General features: G+C 43.0%; 1 protein-coding gene across 1 annotated transcript in view; it reads right to left on the bottom strand.

Annotated features, from left to right (window-relative positions):
* Window positions 1-1,171: 1,171 nt before the first annotated feature.
* EXOC5 (exocyst complex component 5) overlaps window positions 1,172-16,105 on the bottom strand; it is a 115,876-nt gene continuing 100,942 nt past the window's right edge. Inside the window, exon 18 of the mRNA XM_079909234.1 lies at window positions 1,172-1,280. Within this exon, the coding sequence (XP_079765360.1) occupies window positions 1,239-1,280 (42 nt within the window). The 3' untranslated portion in view covers window positions 1,172-1,238. The remainder of the gene's footprint in view (window positions 1,281-16,105) is intronic.

The raw sequence follows: 16,105 nt of genomic DNA, 5'->3' as shown, positions 1-16,105 counted from the left end.
CTCTTAGTTGCAGCATGCATGTGGGATCTAGTTACCTGAACAGGGATCGAACCCGGGCCCCCTGCATTGGGACCACGGAGTGTTAACCACTGAACCACCAGGGAAGTCCAGCTTTTTTTTTTTGTTTTGCCATAAAATGGGTCCCTTGGCCTGAGGCAATTGGTGGGAGATATAATGTCGATGGAACAGATGGTAGCGTTACTGGAGGTGCTGTAGGCAGGCAAGGCAAACTCCAGTAAGGATGAATGGTGACCCCCTCCCAGGTGTAAGGGGTCAGATGTAGTCGGCCTACCACTCTGGCTGGCTGGCTTCCCTGAGGAATGGTGACAGGTTGAGGGCGCAGTGTCCATCTTTGCTGCTGGCAGTGGTGGCAGGAGCTGGCTCAGACTTAATGAGAGGGATCCACGGTATTGGGTCCACGCACAGCCTCAGTCCCTTCTATCAAATACTGTGATCACTATATTCATTTGTTATTAAGCAAGCATCAGGATGGCTAAGGAGAGAGTCTGGCCGACATCCACAAGATGGGTCAAACTCTTCACCTGTTTGTTAAGAACCTCTTCAGGAGGTCATTCACATGAGACTCAAAAGTACATGTAATTTGTGCCACTCCCACTGGGTCTCTACATATCCCTTCCCCTGACTTCCTTGTCATCAGTCTTTCAGTTCTGCTCCTTCTAGACCCCCTCGTTAACCAGTCAAATTATTTACCACTGACCAGGGGCCCATGTACCATACCATATACATCCATCAAGCCACTTCTCCCTCCACACAGAGTGGACAATTCATGTGTAATGAGGAGGCCATAACTAAAACACTTCCTCCTTCTCCTCTACCACCCATTTTCAATTTCTGCTGGTCTAGGTGGCTTGCCTTGTGGGGTGATTCAGACTCTCATCTCTAAGGGACTTCTCAGGCCGTGGCTACTGTACTTATCCATTTATTGTTGAAATTGGACATGGAAGCACCAAGAAACACACCCGTGGGTATACTGAACACCAACCATATTCTTCCCTGTCCCCACTGTGTAGAAGCAGCCTTACCTGCTCCTGGTAATTAACCACCTCACAGCTCCCTGAGAGTCAGACCTCTCCTGGTACCACTCCGACCTTGCCATTAATTGTGGTAATTGCACCTACCTTGCTTCTGATGACTACAATCCCCTTCGTTCTCAGAGAGCCCAATTCTGTAACAGCATCTCCACCACCATTCCTGATCTGAGCTGAGGAAGAAGACAGCTACCACCGAGCTTCTCGATAATGTTGGTGCCACTTACCTTCCTGCAGAAGGTTGAGTACTTGGTTAGTAAGAGCTTTTGGACTTATGTAGTATATCCATTTTATCATGCCCACTTTTTTGTGCCTTTCGATCCTTTCCTGTACCACCTGCCATTAGCAGTTCTGGTACTTTCTCTTCACTTAGTGTGGCCATCGTTTTTTCTAAGCTACTAGGAGCATTCTATATTAGCACAATCTCTGGGGTCTTTTAGTCTATTAAATCCCATTTCATAAACTCTCCTTTATTCAATTTCATGTTCTACCCTCTTTACTCAGTATAAGTCCCAAGCATACTCCCCTGACCATAGCTCCTTCTGTATTTAGTCTCCCCTACTTCCCCAGCCTAGCACATCCCTAGCCAGGATATGCTGAGATTTGATCTTTGTTATTGGTCTGGTTACTTGGAGGGGAGATGGAGCTCAGGGAGGGTGGCAAGAGACAGCATAGTTTTTTTTAAGTACTTGCATGATTTGAGTCTTTGGCATGCTCTTCAAGGGGTTCCATTATATTCTGACAAGGAGAATGGCCCCCTTCTGCAGGCCCAGTGGCTTCAGGAAATTTAGGAGTTCAAAGTTTTCAAATACATATACCTAGATAGCCCCATCTCAAATCACAGGGTCCACCCTGAGGTTGGCGTGAAGCTCCACTACTTTTACAATTAAGTTCTGAGTCTGGTCCTTCATCTGTCTGCACTTTGGCTGCAAGACATCAGGGTATACTTAAATGCTACCAAGCAGGTCCTCTAGCTTTCACATTTTGCCTTGAATTGGTTATTAATCACAGGAACCTAACTTTTTCTCTCTTCAAGTAATCAGTGGCACTCAACAATGGCCACACAGTTCCATTGTTCTCATAGAATAATTTCTCTCACACCTCTTATACAATGGAGATATCGCACCAAACAGCGCATCCCCTTCCACTGGTCTCCCATCCCAGTTTACCACTGGTGAAAGTTTCAACAACTGCACTGTGACAGAATGCTAGGGGCTAACCATATTCCACCTACTCTCAGTGATAGAGTTATTGGTAGCTGGTTGGTGAGTGATCCAGCAGCAAAGTCCAATTTTAGAGTCAATCTGGTTCCTAGGACACTTGTGGGACCAACTGTGTTAGATTGGGCTCCCTGGAAACACACTCTGAGTGAAAAGTTGCAGAAGGTTTATTGGGGAGTACTTTTAGGAGATATATCTGAGAGAAACAAAAAGGAAAGGATTGGGCAAATGATGAAGCTGATCCAAAATGCAATTGTCACTAAGCCCTCAGTTGATTCAACAGAGAACTCTAGAACCAGGATGGCTCATGAGACTAGTCAAAGATTAAGGCAATGGGGCCAGGCCTTTGTACCTGCACATCTTCAGTTATTAGCCAGAGGCCAATGGGGAAGGGTCATATCCTTGGGTGAGGCATTTCCTGGTGATAGACACATCTGTGACCTGTTAACCACCAATATTCCCAGTAACAGCGCGCATTGGCCTTGGAAAAGGGATCTGAGCAGAGAACCACTGTATCCACTACAGACAGTTAAGAGTTTCTACCGGATCTCTGCTATTCCCCAATCCCATTAACCCCAAAGATAGTAGGGAACTCAATACCAAGGCTGAATCCTCCTCTCTGAATCTCAGAATACAATAGCCATACAATACGGCCACTAACAAGTTTATCAAAAATGAGAGTGCCTCCCTCACCTGTGAATCCATTACTAAAACACAGTGTCCTCTAGACTCTCCCAGGGAATATAGTCAGCTGACAGGCAAGTACTTGGCATAATACTGAGTCCTGAGTAACAGGATGAAAATCCCCATGTCAATAACTTTAGCCTTATATTCCACCCTCCATTCTAAAACCTTCAAGATCTTTTCTACTTGTATTCTCCCCTTTTCTGCCAATACATACTAGCGAGAACTTACTATTCTTCTGCAAAGCTTATAGAAGCTAAGCTAATGGGAAATTTATCAAGACCAGGAATCAGTCATGAGAAACTGAGGCAAGAGCATAGTCACTGGAATTGCAAACAATGTAGAGATATGGTCACAAGAAAAAGGTAGAAGCAGAAGCTGAAGAGTGGTCAAATTTTCACCATTCAGGGGAGGAAACAACTAAAATATGTCATCACCCCAAAATAACCTTCTTTCAGTGTTTGCAAAGGCTCCCTTTTACTGAATGTTCTCCTTAGCCCTAGTCCCCCTGACATCTTTTCAGCTCTATCACCAAGCAGAAGGCCATTCAGTGTGAATCAAGTACAGGGTAAGAGCTGGCATAGCAGCAAGAGTGACTTCAAATGCTGAGCTAAAGTTCCTTAATTTTCCTCGACTCAGAATTGGATTGGTTCTAGAATCAAAGGATGGACTGAGCCGAGAGGAGAGGGGACTTAGAGGCATTATACAGAATGGTTAAAAACCTGGAATGGGAAATAAGATACAGCCTCCATTCAAATCTCAGCTAGTCTACTCAGCACTTGAGTGTCCTTGAGGAAGTTACTGAGCTTGCTAAATTTCAACTAACTACTCATGTGTAAATTGGGGATGATAACACCAACCTCAGTGGGTTGCAGTGAGGACTAAATGAAGTGTTACAGGGGCTTCCCGGGTGGCGCAGTGGTTGGGAGTCCGCCTGCCGATGCAGGGGACACGGGTTCGTGCCCCAGTTTGGGAGGATCCCACGTGCCGCGGAGCGGCTGGGCCCGTGAGCCGTGGCCGCTGAGCCTGCGCGTCCGGAGCCTGTGCCCCGCAATGGGAGAGGCCACAAGAGTGAGAGGCCCGCGTACCGCAAAAAAAAAAAAAAAATGAAGTGTTACATTTGGAGTGCTTAGACTCATGCCCAGTGCATAACTAGTGCTCAGTAACAGCAACAGTAACAGCAGAGTAGTTGTTGTTCTTACTATTAAGGGTTAGAATGGAGGAGGTTGGGAGCAGAGAACCAAGCTGTTAATTATAAATATTGCCAAGAGAACTGTAGTCTCTGGCCGATGAAACAGGGGAATTCACAGGCCAATGCCTACGGAACTTGGGTGAAGCTATAAATATCCCAGAGGCCTGGGCAATCTTGACAGCCCCCTAGCAGAAGACAGAGCATGGCAGCAGAGCAATGAGCACACCATACCACAAAGCAGATACCAGGAATCCTAGAAAAGCAACTTAAATGCTATGAACAGTAGTCCCTATAAATTTTAAAATATATGCAAAATTGGTAGGGGGTAGGTGAAATAGTATTTGGGAGTGTAAATTGATATAATCCATTGGAAAGCAGTTGGGTAATCTTAAATGTCTTAAATGGTGTAAAATGCTCATGACCCAATAATCCACTTCTGAAAACCTAAGGAAATAATCCCAAATGTGGCAAGATCTGTACATGTAAAAATTAATTCTGTCATATTCCTATCAATTATTTATAAGAGCAAAGCACCAGAGGGAAACTAATATCCAACATTAGGAAATAGTTATGAAAATAATAATACAGATTATATGAAATATTACACATTCATTTAATATCATATGTATCAAGTGTTTATAATAAAATTAAAATATACTTTTCATAATAAAAATAGAACACAAAAACTGGTGCATATGTTATGATGATGATTATATAAAAAAGAAACAAAACTTCATTTTTTTAATTTTTATTTTATATTGGAGTATATTTGATTAACAATGTTGTGTTAATTTCAGGTGTACAGCAAAGTGATTCAGTTATACATATGCATGTATCTATTCTTTTTCGAATTCTTTTCCCATTTAGGTTATTACAGAATATTGAGCAGAGTTCCCTGTGCTATACAGTAAGTCCTTGTTGGTTATCTATTTTAAATATAGCAGTGTGTACATGTCAATCCCAAACTCCCAATCTATCCCTCCCATCCCCCCATCCCTCCCCCCGGTAACCATAAGTTTGTTCTCTACTCTGAAAAACAAAGCTTTAGTCAAAAAAATACTGAAAGGGAAATCCACGTCCTGTTAACCTTATCTCTAGGCCCACTAGACGCATGGCGGAAAAACAGAGGCAGGTGAAGGATTCATTCTGAAACCAGAATGGAAAATACGTCTCTTCTTTTCCCCCAACACCAAAGGATGGATGGTGGCTGCATAGAGAATTGTCTTAGAAAGGGTTCTAAAGACCTGGGTCTGGTTCAGCTGGAAAGAGGATCAAGATTGATAATGTTTGCCATGGGCAAATTCAGGGACAGTAGCAACAATTGCTCTAAATATTTGGCAACGTTGGATATGAAATTTGGGTAACTGAGTGAAATTGTTGTAGAGGAGATCCCTTCATTGAGATTCCTCAGTGTCAGTTCATCACCTTCTACCTACCTCTCAGGGTAGAAGATTCCTTCCAACCCTGAGAGTCATAAGTCAAACTATTTCAGGCCCTCACAGAATTAGCGAGGGATATGTTTGGGGGGAACTGGGAGCATAAAAGAAGTTTCAGAGCCCCTCAAAAGTCACAACACAACTGCTTACTTCATAGACTTGGTCCAAAGGCTACCCAAACAGAACACCATGATTACTGATTTCTCACTCAGCCCAGCATCCCAAAAGAAAAGTAGATAAAATCCATTTCACACAACAGTTCTGAAGAAGCAATTTGCTTGTAAAGATTATACCTGGCGTCTATCAAATTGCAGGTGTATTTGTATATCAGGTTTCGCTGCCTCCTGACCAGGAAGTAGTCAGCCTGTACACTTGACCCAACCTGAGAGTTTCTGAAAGTAAAACATAGAGCCCTCTAGCATCTCTCAAATTATTCACACGTCAATGATATTCTCACCACTCTAGTCAGCAACAAGTTACTCAACTGAGTATAAATTTTCCCCTCTAAGTTCAGTCAAAGGTTAATTTCTTCAAAGGAAACTGTCAAACCTCATGAGAGACCTTAAGCCAGAGCCACTTAGCCTCACTCAGATTCCTGACCTACAGATCCTGTGTGATAATAAATGTTCATTGTTCTAAGCAACTAAATTTTGGGGTGATATGCAGCAATAGACATCTGTATTTTTAGGAAAGTTTGTAATAGAGAATTAGATATTTTTAAAAGACTGATTTTGAGTTTTTAAGGGAGCATCTTTCAGTTTTAGATATCTAAATAAATCATCTCTTAAGAATTCTGTCTAGCTTATCTAACCTTTATATCAAAATTGGTCTACAATACTACTTCAATCAAAAATATTTATTGAGGGACTTCCCTGGTGGTCCAGTAGTTAAGAATCCGCCTTCCAGTGCAGGGGATGCGGGTTTGATCCCTGGTCGGGGAATTAAGATCCCACATGCCGCGGGGCAACTAAGCCCATGTGCCATGACTACTGAGCCCGCACACTCTAGAGCCCATGTGCCACAACTAGAGAACCCGCATGCTGCAACTACTGAGCCCATGCACTCTAGAGCCATGTGCCACAACTAGAGAGCTCAAATGCTGCAACTACTGAGCCTGCGTGCCCTGGAGCCCATGCGCCGTAACTAGATAGAAGCCCGCGCACCGCAATGAAGAGCCTGTGCGCTGCAAAAAAAGTTCCCACTTGCCGCAACGAAGATCCTGCGTGCCGCAACTAAGACCCGATGCAGCCAAATAAATAAATAAAACATTTTTTTTTTAAAAAGGAAACTGTCAAAACCTGACATCATGTGTGGTTTGCAATGTGGTGGTAACATTAAACGTGGAAACACGCTTCCCTCACTAAGTTTTCGGGTTATGGTGGAACCAACACGTGTTTGAGTTCCAAGCGAAAGTTGGCCTGTGGCAACTTGCCTGGGAAGCGAGGCTCACCCCAGCAGGCAAAACACAACAAACAAATGTGGTTTAAAATAATTATTTCCCATGCAGAGCGATCCCTGCAGTGTTCTGCTAGACGAGATGCTTGAAGCTTTCTTCTGCATAAAGAAATGGGCTGATGGGCAGGGAGAGGAGGCTTGAGGTACAGGTTGAGAAAAGAGGCTGGAATTTTTCCGACATATTATAAAGCAGAGCTAAGAAAACAAAAGTTGGTCTCAAGGTCCCAAACACACTGAAAGGCCATATGAAGCCAAAGTTTCCTGTGAATAATTAAAAGTTTTGCTCCATCCAGTGTCTTTTAGTGATCCAACCATTTTCTAGTTCAGTTGAAAATTATGTTTTATTTGCTAGTGTTCTCCAATTGGGAAAGCTTGCAGTGATCTTTCTTACTAAAGTCAGTGCTTATTTTGATACTAAGTACAAATAAAGTTTTGGCAGAAGTTTCCACAGGCCAGGAGATTTGGGGGATATTAGCTTTTGCCCATTGAGCTTATTTGCCAGAACCACTTGGATGGGTGGAACAGCCAAAGCAGCCAAGAGTATTTTTGCTTCGCAATAGATTTTAACCAAGAGCTGTCAGTCCTACATACATTCAAAATTAGAATATGAGGTGTGGGTGTATCTAGAGAATTGTAATAATCCAAATATGTTTCAGGTTTGTAGAAGATACTTATTTTAAAGGCAATGATGTAAGTTTAATTTCAGATTCCCTAAGAAAACAAAGTCTCAAGGCATTTTTTGCTTTTACTATTTACAAAATAGGCATCTCTGAAGGGAGGAGTGCCATTCTTTGATGCATCCCAACCTGGACCTATTTTATGATCATGTTGAAAATTGTTAGCATTCAAACATACTTACTGTATAGAAACCAAATTAATCTAGGTCTTGACTCATTTAATAGAGCTTGGGAGCCCTGATGCCCATTCAATTAATTAATAATGGAAGAAGAGTCTAAATATCAGCCATTCCTAAAAGCTCTTCAGCATGATGAGCTCAGGAAGATAAGCATTTCATTAGTGCAATGACCACTTGCATCTAATTCTTTGATGTGCCCTAGATAAGCAACTCTAAATGTAATTACAAGGGCATCCTTGGGAGATGGTTACCAGCTGTCATAAAGAGAAATGATTCTCATGATTTTTTAAATTCTAATAACTTAATTCAAATAGATTCCTATTGAACTGACTGCATTTTCATATATAAAAATATTTAGAAACCAATTAGCAGCAATTTTGCATCAGATAAATTTCTTGAACTACTCTACTGCCCAAAGGTTAAAGCATTTAGGATTTCATATACCTTCAAAACTGCTCTTGGGGAATTCCTTCTATGATAATAGAATATTTCACCAAACTTGGAATAATGGAGAACATAAAAGCCCATTCTCCATTCCAATCCTTCTGCCTCCCACAAGAGTTTCTAGCTTTAGAACACTTCCAATAGTGAGCAGCTCCTAAGATAACCTATTCTATTGTGGAGAGTTGTAGTTTAAAAAAATTATTTTTACATATATTAAATCCAAACCTTTTTCCTTATAATTTCCAATTTATTTATGTACTGTCTTCTGGAATCACATTGAAGGAGCCTATTAAAATTTGCTTTTCCCAGGATAATCATCCACAATATCTTCAATATTTTCTCATAGTTTCTCTTTTCAAGACCCCCTATTCCCATAACTCTCGTTTGGGTTCAAACCCCAGCTTCCCCACTCCCTTAGCTGGTGGACCTCTGTACCATAATGAGTGTCGTTTTAAGTAACAGATTGCTCATCAATTTTTTCAAGTGGGAACCATAATAGCAACAACTTAAAAGGTTGTCCTAAGGACTAAATAAAGTATCAAATGTAGTATATGCTTAATAAATGTTTGTTTTCCATCTTTAAGCGAGGCTCACATACCAAATGAGATGAAATAGATCGTTTGGGGGCACTTCTATTAACATAATATATAGGTTGGTGTTTCCTGTAGCTATGTCACACTGATGACTAATGTTGCATGCTATGGACTGAACTGTGTCCCTCCAAAATTCATATATTGAAGGCTTCACCCCCCCAATGTGACTATATTTGAAGAGATAATGAATGTTAAATGAGGTTACAGGGGTTGGGCCCTAATGTGATAGGATTGGTGTCTTTATGAGAAGAGGAAGTCAGACCACTTCTCTCTCTCTCTCTCTCTCTCTCTCTCTCTCCTCTCTCTTGTTCCTCCTCCATGCCACAGAGGAAAGGCAATGTGAGGATGCAATGGGAAGGTGGCCACATGCAAGGCAGGAAAAAAGGCTTCACCAGAAACTGAGTTTGCTGGCACCGTGATTATGGACTTCCAACCTTCAGAACTGTGAGAAAATAAATGTCATTTAAGCCACCCAGTCTGTGGTATTTTGATATGGCAGCCTGAACGGACTGCCTACCATCAATCAAAATCTCTACATTTCTCCCTTCATATGCTGCTGTGAAGCTATGGCTAACATACCTAATGATGTGTGAGAAAGAGCAAAGTGCTCAACACTACCTCTTCAGTGATTCATGAATAATTCTTTCAGCCAAGAGTAACAGATTCTTACCCAGTACCTATGTCAGCTCATCAGGTTACAGTGGTAGAATCATACAGTTATGAAAATTTGGAGTCACATTGGCTCATCTCCAGACCTCTGTAACTGCTTCATTTCTCCCACTCTTTTTTCTCAATAATCATCATAGCAGCCATTGCTAGGCACCATGCTAAGTGTTTTACATTGATTGACAATCTTTTTGTGCCTCAGTTTTCTCACCTATAAAATGTGGATGATAATAATAATCCCTACCTTATAAGGTTGTTGTAAAGATTAAGTAAGGTGGCCAAGCTCACATAACTTCTAAGTGGCAGAGTCCAGATTCAAGCTAGTTATGGGACCTTGAGCAAGTGACTGGACCTCTTTGTGCCTTGGTCTTCTTACCTGTAAAATGAGGACAGTAATGGTGCTTACCACATAGGGCTAGTTCAAGGATTAGATTACTTAATACATGTGAAATGTTTGGAGCTCGCATACTGTCCCATAAATCACCAAATTCAGGTATGGTCCTAAGGCCTAGGATAGAACTGTCAGCTACATGAGGGCAGGAAACCGACTGTGTCTTATTCACTGGTCTATTCCCTGCTGCTAGTGCAGTACCTGACACGCAACAGTCATTCAATGGGTATTTGTTGAATGAGCCAGAGGCTGGTACCAAGTGGTTAAGAGTGATGGAAGAAAGGTCAAGAATAGGAAAACAGAAACCAGGAAGAGTCCTGGAGATGTTCCTTTTATCTCCACCCACTATGTCTCCAGTTTTTCTCATTTCTTATTTTCTGTATACAGGCAAAGGGTATTTGAGAAAACTCTCCCTTACCTGTATACCTTCTGTTTACAGGCAAGTGTCCCAGCCACTTGCTCCCACACCTTCCCAAACCTCCTTTCAAAGCACACTGCCTAGCACTTGGCCTTCCCTGTTGAACTGTTAAGTGTCTTACTCATCTTGCTCACTCACCATTGGTCTCCAGTGCCCTGCACATGGAAGTGGCTCAATCAATATCTGTGAAAGAAAGAAATGAAGGAAAGAGGGAGAGGGTTGGAGGAGAAAGGGAGCTAGAGTGAGAAGAAGAGAAGGAGGGAAAAAAACAAATGGTCTCTGGGAAATTTTGTCCAGGAGGTGGGGTGCTCTGGTGGAAAAAGCAAGAAAGAGAATGACCCAGAGAGCAGAGCTGTTGGTACATAATTAATCTAGGCTGGGAGACCTTCTTTACCGCAAACAGTGACCTGTTCTTTAGAGTCATCTCAGTATAATAGGTTTCAGCTTATCATGGTCAGTGTTTGATCTCCCTTCCAATCTGACAATGACCATGTTCCTCGATCCAGGAGAGAACAAAAAGTGCACAGGACTAATGACAGAACACAGGAGATAAACTCTGGAAGTCCTATCGGAGTGCAGAGGTGGGGAAGAGGTCTGTATGCTGGGGAAGTCAAGGGAGTCTCCACAAAGGAGGGTGGAAAACCTAGCCCAAGAAGAGGTAACGACAAAGGGCAAGAAAAGATAAGGGAACAGGGACATCGTCAGCCTCACAGAGGATGACACCTAAGGACAACATGATAATTGTGAAAATAAAACAATGACATTGATAATGGCTAACATGGGGCACTTACTTTGAGCCAGGAATGGTGCTAAGTGTCTGACAATATATTAACATCCATAAGTATATACTGTAACTATAAGTATGTGTATATATGTATATATACATGTATAGAATACAATTATTATTGTCACCATTTTACAAGAAGGAGCTCTGTCAGAGGAGTGAGCTAATTTGCCTATAATGACTGTATAAATGGTAGAACCAGGATGACGCTGTGGACCCAGGACCCAAGCAGTCTGGCAGACAAAGATTTTCCTGGAAGAGCACAGACTCTGAAGACAGCTATGTTGCAAAATACAAAACTTCAAGGCCTGAGGGATTACACTGGGAAGCTGGGAGGAGCCGGTGAAGTTGCTCCCAGAATATAGAGGTAAGAGGGGGTGGATGAAAAGGATGAGGTCAGATTTACTGAGCATCCACCTGACCTCACACCCCATGTTCCTTCCACTACATTGTGACACAGAGACAGAACTTATTAGAATTCCCCTCCTTCTCCCCAGGTTGAGGACGTTTCTCAATCATATGCCCATTTATCTAGAGAGAGAGAGTCACACAAAGAAAGCAGTGTACAACTGTGGAGCTGCCCAGAGGCACTGTCCCATCTGCTCGCACAGCAGAGCCATCACTGCCTCACATGTGTGCAATGAGAAGTCTGAGGCCAAGCCTCTTTTTCCCTTGAATCCCTTTGGCTGGTCATAGCTCTGTTCTACAGCACTGGTCCTGCTCTCTTCTCCAATAACAAACTTATGAATGTAACCAGACAGAAGAATTTATGTGGATAGCACCAACTTTTGGGGTAAGATTTATCTTCAAAAAATTGTAAAGCTTGGGGGATGGCGCCATGGAGTTTGGGGATGGTGAAGCCTGAGCAAGGATCTGTAGTGGACGCCATGATGTGCCAGCCCACGTCCTCCTTCAGGACTGAAGAACTGAGTCCCCCAGTTGCTGGGACACAGCATCCTCTGGGAATATCCTGGCTGAAGAGAGCTCTACATGGGCAGCACATACCCAATGACTGACCGATGTGCGGTTCAAAGACCCTGCCCCATCGAGGGGAAACTCTGAAGGACCATCCTCACTCCAGAGCTCCCTGAAGGCGAACTGAGACCTGGACTGAGTCTGTATGACAGCTCAGCTTCTCCTTCTGCACAACCCTTGCCCTTCCCTTCCTCAGTTGTTAATCCCAAGAGCTCTCCTAATAAACATCCTGCATGCTAATCTCCATTTCAGATTCTGCTTCCCAGGGAACTCCACTGTGACAGGATCGGATCAGGTCACCTTTAGAGGAGAGAAGATATGCTCTAGTTGCCTCTCTACTCACTCACCACCCGTGAAAAGCAGTGCATTTCCAAAGTGTGTTTCAGAAGAAATATTTGAGCACTGAGGCAAAACCTAATTGCTAGCCTATCTCATTAGGAACTATATCTCACTTTTCTTTTTCTCCATGTCCCTGGTTCTCTTGTCTTTTCATTCTACTACACTGTGAGTTGCTCAAGGGTAGGGCCATCTCTGTGCACCTTTGTGGCACCCCTGGTGCCTTGCAGAGATCATGAAGTGCTCAATACCAGACTTAATGCCTGTCCTCTCCTCTCATGCTGATTAAGTCCCAAAAGCATTCATGTCTTATTTCTGCTACTTTCCAGCAGTTCCTCATAAATAAATTATGGGCTAAGGTGATTTGGGGATGAATCATATGTTAATCATTTATGTATATGCTTCATCATTAAACCCAGACTTTCTACGCCACTGCTTTAGAAATCTTGGAACAGGGATTAATGTGTAGTAGGTTAAATTGTGGCCCTAAACAGGTATGCTCACTTCCAAATCCCCAGAACCTATAAATGTTACCTTATTTGGAAAAAGGATCCGTGCAGATGTACTTAAGTTAAAGATGTTGAGATGAAACGATCTTGGATTACCAGGGTGGACCCTAAATCTAATGACAAGTGTCCTATAAGAGACAAAAAAAGAGAAGTCACAGAGAGACCGAAGAGGAGGAGGCAATGTAATGGGGAGGGGGCGGCAGAGACTGGAATGATACAGCTGTAAGGCAAGATGCTTGGGGCCAGCAGAAGCTGGAAAAGGCTAGGGACAGAATCTCCCTAGAGCCCTCGATTTCAGACCTCTTGCCTTCGGAACTGTGAGAGAATAAATTTCTGTGGTTTTATGCCACCAGCTTGTGGTGACTTGTTATAGCACTCCTGGAAAACTAATACTTCTGGGAACTGGAAAATCCAGAGATGGTTCTCCCTCTACTGTAAGATCTATGTGTTGGGACTTGGATTTCTACTCCAGCCATTCCCAGACACCACCCTGTGTCTCCCCCTTTGCAGATGACCTCAGCAGCATGCTCATAGGGAGGGCATTGAGGTCACCCAGTAAATTTGCAGCTGCCTCTGATGCCTGTGGCGCAGTGTTGGCCAAGCCAGGGCCTAAAGAAAGGCCAGAGCACTAGACACCCCAGAGGAGGGAAACAGAGCCTCATTTGGGTGAATTTTCCAACACTTAAAGATTTTATTGAATTAATAATCCAACTGTTCAAAAAACCAAAACAAACCTCAAGAAAAGGCAGTACTGGGACTTCTCTGGTGGTGCAGTGGTTAAGAATCCACCTGTCGATGGCGCAGGTTCAAGCCCTGGTCCAGGAAGATCCCTCATGTCGTGAAGCAACTAAGCCCATGAGCCACAACTACTGAGCCCCTGCATGCCACAACTACTGAACCCAAGTGCCTAGAGCCTGTGCTCCACAACAAAGACAAGCCACCGCTATGAGAAGCCCGCGCACTGCAACGAAGAGTAGCCCCCGCTCGCCGCCAACTAGAGAAAGCCAGTGAGCAGCAATGAAGACTCAACGCAACCAAAACTGACTAAATAAATAAATTTATAAATAAATAATAATGCTTTAAAAAAAAAAGAAAAAGGCAGTACTATCAGATAATGAATGATAGGCCTTGCTGGAGTGGAAAGGAATTTTTAACAATCATAAACTAACCTTTATTTTTGATGAGAAAATTGAGGTGGCAATGTCTTGATGGCCTATGGCCATATACCTAGTTGGAGCAGAGCCTGAAGCAGAACCCAGAAGCAGGAATTCTAGCCCAACATTCTTCACCATACTAATGTATAATCCTGGAACCTCTTTTTTTGGTCGTCTTAACATTTCTAAGTTACCACAGAGGATTACTTATCTATGTATTTCAAATGAGCTATATGAAAGTAAAATATTAGTCTTGATTTTGAAAATAGCTGTGTTTCGGATAGATATTAAGAATTCCACACCAGTTTGCATCCTGGTGACATTCAGCTAGATGGAAACAGAAGCAATAGACAAAAGGAAGGCTTAAGAACTGACCTCCCAGCTGCATGGGAAAATGGCTTTGAGACGGTTAACCCCAGCTAGGAAGAGCCCGGGGAAGCAGCATGTCTACACCCTACCCATACATATTCAGATGCTTTGTCAAAAATGCCCAGTGCTGGAGGATTTCAATTAACAAAGTGGGATGGTTTACCTGATAAAATGCTCCCTGCGTGAGTGTAATTACATATTTATACCCCACAGAGATTTTTTAATTTCTGTTTGGTTTGTTTGCCTTGAAAGTGTTTGTCACTGGGAGTGTTCTTGATATGCAATTTAAAAGCAGTGTTGGCCAACTGTGTGGCTCGTTTTCATTTTAGATTCATTACAGTTTGAAGATGATGCTTTTCCCCTTGTCTACACAGAACAGTGATACTTCCACAAGAAGACAATGCATCAAGGAACAGGCAAAGCATTAAAGGAATACTGTCAAGTACCTGTCTTCTGGTTCTCCCCTAGTAGTTTTCTCTTTTTTTAACCCACCAGCGGCTATTAATTGAATCTAAAATGCATGACAATAGGTTTTCTTTCTTTGCAAGTTTGCTTGTTTCCCATCATCAGTTCATAAAGCTTTTCCTTCACTCCTACCCCATCAATATAGCAAATAAAGCTGAAAGGACCGCAGTCCTTTCTGTAGTTCTCCACCCCTCCATTCCCTGATGAATACACAAACACGCAGATACAGATTGCTGATTAATTGGAGTTGCTTTCATTCCATCACTAAGCAGCAGAGCCCCTGCTATGGGCCGGGGACCACTGCTCAGCTTTGGATATACAGAGATAAGTCTTGGTCCCTGACCTCACGGAGCTATACGCTAGCAGAGAAGCCAGGCATGGAGAGAAGCAACTATATAGCCTAGTATAGCAAGTGCTGTCACCAAGGTGTGTGTGAGGCACCGTGGAGACAGAAATCAGTTCTGCCCAAGGCAGGCTTCATGGAGGAGGAGGCGGCTCTTAAAGAGATCGCCTCGCAGACATGCAAGTTCACCAATTGCTCAGACCAGAGATAAAGCACTGAATAAGACCACCATGGTCCCTGAATTCATTCTGCTAGGAGGGAGCAAACACTCAGGAAGAGAACAAAAAGGATTTTTCATTGCAAATAATCGTGATCAGTGCTGTGAAGGGACTAATGATAGAGATGACATAGGAAGGGAATTCCTTTATATGGCTGGTCAGAGAAGGCCTCTCTAAGGAGATGACATTTGAGTTGACACGTGAAGGATGACAAGGAGCTCATCACGCGCAAAGCTAAGCGGAGGGCAAGTGCCAGGCCCAGAGAGGGGCTGGAGAAGGCAAGGAGCAGAGAGACAGTGTTGCCAGTACAGCAAGGCAGAGAAAATGGGGAGTTCAGCTGGAGCCAGGTCCCAGAGAGCTTTCGAGGACGTAGCAAATGTTTGGATTTTACTCCCAGAAATGCAAAACAAAACCACAATGAGGTATCACATCACACCTGTTAGGAAGGCTATCACCAAAGAGATAAGAGGTAACAAAATTTGGTGAGGATGTGAAGAAAAAGGAACCCTTGGGTACTGTTGTTGGGAATGTAAATTGGTGCAGCCACT

This window comes from Stenella coeruleoalba (assembly GCF_951394435.1).
Source record: "Stenella coeruleoalba genome assembly, chromosome: 2".
NCBI lineage: Eukaryota > Metazoa > Chordata > Mammalia > Artiodactyla > Delphinidae > Stenella > Stenella coeruleoalba.
This window is presented reverse-complemented; position numbering and strand designations above follow the sequence as displayed.